The sequence below is a fragment of the Orycteropus afer genome, unplaced genomic scaffold (genome assembly GCF_000298275.1).
Source record: "Orycteropus afer afer isolate SDZICR_OR568_19922 unplaced genomic scaffold, OryAfe1.0 scaffold01342, whole genome shotgun sequence".
Taxonomy (NCBI): domain Eukaryota; kingdom Metazoa; phylum Chordata; class Mammalia; order Tubulidentata; family Orycteropodidae; genus Orycteropus; species Orycteropus afer.
This window is the reverse complement of record NW_006922929.1, coordinates 97,418-102,755: the sequence shown is the minus strand read 5'-3', so window position 1 is coordinate 102,755 and position 5,338 is coordinate 97,418. Positions and strand designations below refer to the sequence as shown.

The 5,338-nt window shown below is 41.7% G+C and overlaps 1 protein-coding gene across 1 annotated transcript in view; it reads right to left on the bottom strand.

The window, feature by feature from the left end:
* Positions 1 to 4,022, bottom strand: part of LOC103213147 (divergent protein kinase domain 2B-like) — a gene marked incomplete at its 3' end in the record, with an annotated part of 11,630 nt that extends 7,608 nt beyond the window's left edge. Inside the window, exon 1 of the mRNA XM_007959022.2 lies at positions 3,790 to 4,022. Within this exon, the coding sequence (XP_007957213.2) occupies positions 3,790 to 4,022 (233 nt within the window). The remainder of the gene's footprint in view (positions 1 to 3,789) is intronic.
* Positions 4,023 to 5,338: the final 1,316 nt, after the last annotated feature.

Here is a 5,338-nt window from a genome sequence, read left to right as displayed (position 1 = left end):
GGAAGCTCATCTGTCCTTAGCTGCTGCGTGGATATAAGCATTGTCCAATCATTACTGAGAATAAGCAGTGTTGGAGTGCTAATGCTTGCTTGGTTATAGCATTTTGGCCAAGGTCTGTGGGTTTTGGATTGCTTTCTCCTAAGTCATCCTGGTAATCTTCTTTAGAACAGGAGAAATGTTTGGAAATCGACAAGAACAAGACAAACAAATACACCATTAGAAAGAGAGACAAAAGCTGTGTACTTGCTCACATAGGAAACAAGAAATATGAATGGTCAACAAACCTGAAAAAAGGCTCAACTCAGAAGAAATACAAACGAAAAAATAACAGTAATACTAAGTATTTGTTAATGTGTAAGAAGTGAGTTCCATAGGTAGAAGTGTTCCTTTGGAGACAGATTCACACACATGATACACACACACATGTCAATCTAAAAATTTTGCCATATTTTTTACCCCAAAATTCAACTGATGTGCACAAAAGTCTAGTCACAGGGATGTTCAACTTAGTATTGTTTATAACACTTAAAAGTTGGAAAAAAAAAAAAAAACCCAGCTGTCTCACAGTGGTGGGCTATTTAAATAAATTATGGTTGATTGATACAATTGAATAGTATAAAACCATTAAAAATCAAATTGTGGAGGAATATTTAATGATGTGGAAAGCTATTCTTGATAATATTGTTAAATAAAAGTTTCTAAGAGTATACGTAGTGTGATCCCATTTTTGTCAAAATTTATTTATATTTATCCATACTTAGAGAAAAATGGCAAGGATATACACCAAAATGTTAGCTAAGTGGTGTTCTTTAGGTTGAGGAATTATGCATGATTTTTTTTGTATTTTCTATAATCAATATTTCCTAAAGATTATAAAATAAAATGATTACTTTTATAATAAGAAAGTTATTTAATTTGGAAACAGGTAGTGATGATGGTTAAACAAAATGAACATGACTAATTCCACTGAAATGTACATGTAAAAAATGTTGAAATGGCAAATGTTTTGTTACATGTATATTTGCCACAATAAGAAAAGGCTAAAAAAACAGTTAAAGTGTAGAGAAAAAAAACAAGATTATGAACAAATTCCTCTCCCCAGAACCACTCTGGCCCTCTTCCTTGTGCTGATGGATGGGGATGGGTGTTCTCAATAAAGGGGGGATGTGAGCACAGACCTGCCCAGCCTGGTGTTTTCCTGCTTGCATCTGCACACTTCCCTTTCAGGTTCACATGGAAAACGAATCCTGAGGGAGGTGGAGTAATATCCTGAATTCAATGGAACACAAAACTATTCTGAATTTGGCTAATACCTGCCAGGTGAGAAATGATTTATTTCCAGTAGGTGAGGAATAGTCCCCAAGTAGTGCAAAAAGTTAAGTGCTCAGCTACTAACTGCAAGATTGGCGGTTCAAATGCACCCAGAGGTGCCTCTGAAGAATGGTCTGTCAATCTATTTCCATAAAATCAGGCTTTGAAAACCCCAGGGAGCACAGTTCTACTCTGATACATGTGAGGTCACCATGAGTCAGAATTGACTCAACAGGAACTGGTTTGTTTGTTTGTTTTTTGGTGAGAAATAAACTGTAATGCATATCAGTTAAAATTAGGCAACCCTATGCACGTCAGAGTAGAACTGTGCCCAGTAGGGTTTGCAATGGCTGATTTTTCAAAAGGAACTCATCAGACCTTTCTTCTGAGTGACTCTACGTGGACTGAAGCCTCCACCTTTTTGGTTACCAGCCAAGCATTTTAACTGTTTGCACCACCCAGGGACTGACTCTAAGATGCATGCACTCTTGTTTATTTATCTGGAGAAGGATGTGAACCTGGGACTTTTCCTCAGTCAAATCCCCTCATTTCCCCCTCTTTAATATTAAAATATGTCCATACTGTCATGCACTTCTTTCTCAGAAGAATCCTCACTACTTTTCCTGTGTTGTCGGTCATCTCCATCCCATTCCTGAAGTGGGAAATCTTGAATTCAGTTTCAAAATCAGCATCACTATTTCCTGTTACATCAAGAGGATCAACAAAATGTCTGTCTAAACCAACTTGAATCCTTGCTGTTCTACTCTGTACCTGATCACCTTTTTTTCCTGGATCAGAACTAGTCTTACACAGCCTCCTGTCCCAGTTTCATCATTCTGCACACTTGCATTCTCTGAGGTCTTTCTGAAACACAGGTGTCATCTTGTTTACCACCCTCACCATTGCCTCAACTGAGCATCTTTCACCTTTTCTACATTCAAACATACCTAAAAAAATGTCTAATAAGAAAAACCAGTTGTTGTCGAGTCAGTTCTGACTCATGGAAACTCCATATGTGTCCATATGAGAACTGTGCTCCATAGGGTTTTCAATGGCTGATTTTTTAGAACTAGATCACCAGGCATTTCTTCCAAGGCACCTCTGTGTGGACTTGAACATCCAACTTTTTGGTGAGCAACAGAGTGCTTTAACCATTGTACCACTCAGGGTGTCCCTCATAAGAAAAGACCATATAGACTCCATAAAATATTTACTATCCTGCAAAAGATGTTTAACATTTTTGTTAAATAATGTTTTCTATTTATTACTTCTGTTTAGTAATTTAGTTGAATAATCTAGTATGTCTTTGGGTAGTACCAACTGGAAATAAGATTATTGTTAATTAATGCTTTTTGTTTGGTGACCAAGTCTTACAAGCATGAGGTCCTTCGGGGTGGGGAGGAAAAGGGGCATATTACAAAAGGTCTTTTGTACTGAAAGGGCTAGGAGCAACTGGTGTACAGATTAAGGTTCAAATTCCTTGTCATGGCATTCAAGGCCCCTTCCTTCATCTTACCATTCGACCTCCTCCTCTGGGGCCTCACCCCATGTTCTAGACACTAAGCATTTCTCACCTCTCCCCATACCTCTGGGCTTTTCTTAAATTGGTCCTTCTGCCTTACGCCCTTCCCCTCCCACTAAATTCCAGCCCATCCTTTCATGCCTTATTCTGGATACTTCCCTTTGGAGAAGACTTTCCTCATGCTCCATTTGGAATGCCCCCCCTGTCAAGCTCCTAGAGGTCCTATAAACTTTACTTCTGGCCTGCATGAGAACAAGCCTAACCCTCTGGAGTGCAATGACTGGAGTTGTGGTGTCCCCATAGTACCCCCTGGATCTTGGCCATAGTAAAGGTTCATTAACTGCATGTTGGATAGGATTGAGTTCCAGAGTGTGATACCATTCTTTGGGGAGCCACATGCATCCTAATTTACTAAACTCAGGTTTTCTCTGATCAATGCAACATCTCGTAACAGAAAATTGGCTTAGAATCTTTGAAACAAACTGCCCAGGTTTGAATGTGAGATCTGCTGCTTACATGATGGCACTGGGCAAGTCACTTAATCTCAGTTTGCTCTCTGAATGATGAGTACAAAACTCTAACTCCCAAGACATTTGTGAGGAGTAAATAAAATAGCTTTAAAATGTCTGTCACATAGTAGGTGTTCTATAAATTTTATTTCCCTCCTATTAGGAATGAATTTGGTGAACTCAACAATCCCAGGCTACTCTGATCATAGAAATGAAAACTTTATGTTCCCACTTCAAAAGGAGACTTTGGAGTTAGCATTTAGGGCTGGAATTTGCACCCACACTCTTCCCAGACACAACGTCAGACCATTATTACAATGATTAAATGGCTTTGTTTCAGTTCCCACCCATAAATTACAGTCTGATTTGTTTTCAACAGATTCCTGGACATTTTCACGTGAAGGGAACCAATTTTGCCCCTCAGAGTTATTTGATTGAGATTCTGACCTTATTTCTTCTTTAAAGAACTTCTTGCAAATAGATGTCCCGATGCAGGCATTGCATTTATCAAGACCGAGGAAACTCCTTTCAGAATTGTAGCTGCTTCTGACTCCGGGCATCAGAGATGGAGAGAGAGAAGCTGACGAGGAGAAGGCAATGCTCAGGGCTGAGAACCACAGCAGCAGGGCCGGCCAGCCTGGGCGGAGGGCAGCAGCCTCAGTCCCCAACACAGGCTCCATCCCTGGGTTAAGACTCCAGCTGCAGCCTCAGCTGCCCACTCAGAGCTGCACAGAGGCAGGTCTAAGCAAAAGAGGAGGTTGCCAAAGGGGCAGGCTTCAGGGTTGCTGACCCCATCCCAGCCTCCCAGGGTTCTGTTTGAGGATGCTAAGGAGCTTGGGCCTTAGGGGCCTAGCAGGGGGAGGGGAGGAAATCCATGGAGGATGCTGATAAGCGCTTTCCAGAGTTATTCTTCCTCTGCCTGGGGCGGCTGCCTCAGGCTGGGGAGGATTTCACTGCAGATTTTGGGAAGGACAATGGTCAGGGCTTGTCTGTGCAGTCTTTCAACAAACACAGGATATCCTGGCTGGGCAGGAAAGGTCCACGCAGGATGTGTGTCCAACCTGGGTCCCACCTGGGAGTTTCAAAAGATCCTGAAGGCCTCCGCCCTCAACTATTTTAATTCTGGGTGTTTGTCCCTGTGGATCACACACACAGGCACACATATGCACAGTTGTTTCCCTCCTCCTCAGTGTATAATTTGGCCCAGACCTTAGCCAGTCATACCTTTCCAATTTTACCGTATATGGCTGTGAAATAACTAGAGGTTAACTTGTTGGCATGTAAGTGACACATTTAAAACTGATTTGAAAGGTGAAGGGTTTTTGCTGCTTAGAGAATAGAAAAACTCAGGGTAGTCCATGTTTTAGCTTCTCTTGCTGAACTGAAAATGAAAGTGGGGAAAGGACCTGTTGGCGTGTGTGGTGTGATGAAGGGAACACCAGAAAGATATCTCAGGCTGCCACCAACTGTGTCTGTCTCTCTGAACCTGAAAGTTCCTCTTCCCTTTACCACCCTGCCTCATTTCTCTGGTTTTTGTCCCTCAGAGTTATTTGATGGATAATCTCATCCTATTTCCTCTTCTATTTAAAAAATTGTGTTAAAAATCTATGTAACAAAACATACACCTCCCTCAACAATTTCTATATGTACAATTCAGTGACATTGGTTGCATTCTTCAAGTTATGCAACCATTTCCAAATTCTTTTCCAAATCATCCCATCACCATTAACATAAACTCACTGCCTCCTAAGTAAAAACTTCCCCTTTCCTTCTTCCTCCCACCCTTGGTAACTATAAGGTCACAGCAAGGAGAAGAGGACGCACAAAAGTGGGGTTAAAGAGAAGTTTTTATTCTGCGTTCCCGGGCAAGGTTTACAGGTCCCCCAAAAGGGATGTGGGCGAAGTTCACAGGTCCCTGAGAGGGGCCCGAGAAGTTGCGCCCCCCCGGATGGGGGGGCGTGTTAATATAGTTGCACAGTGGACCTGAGTCGGGGCA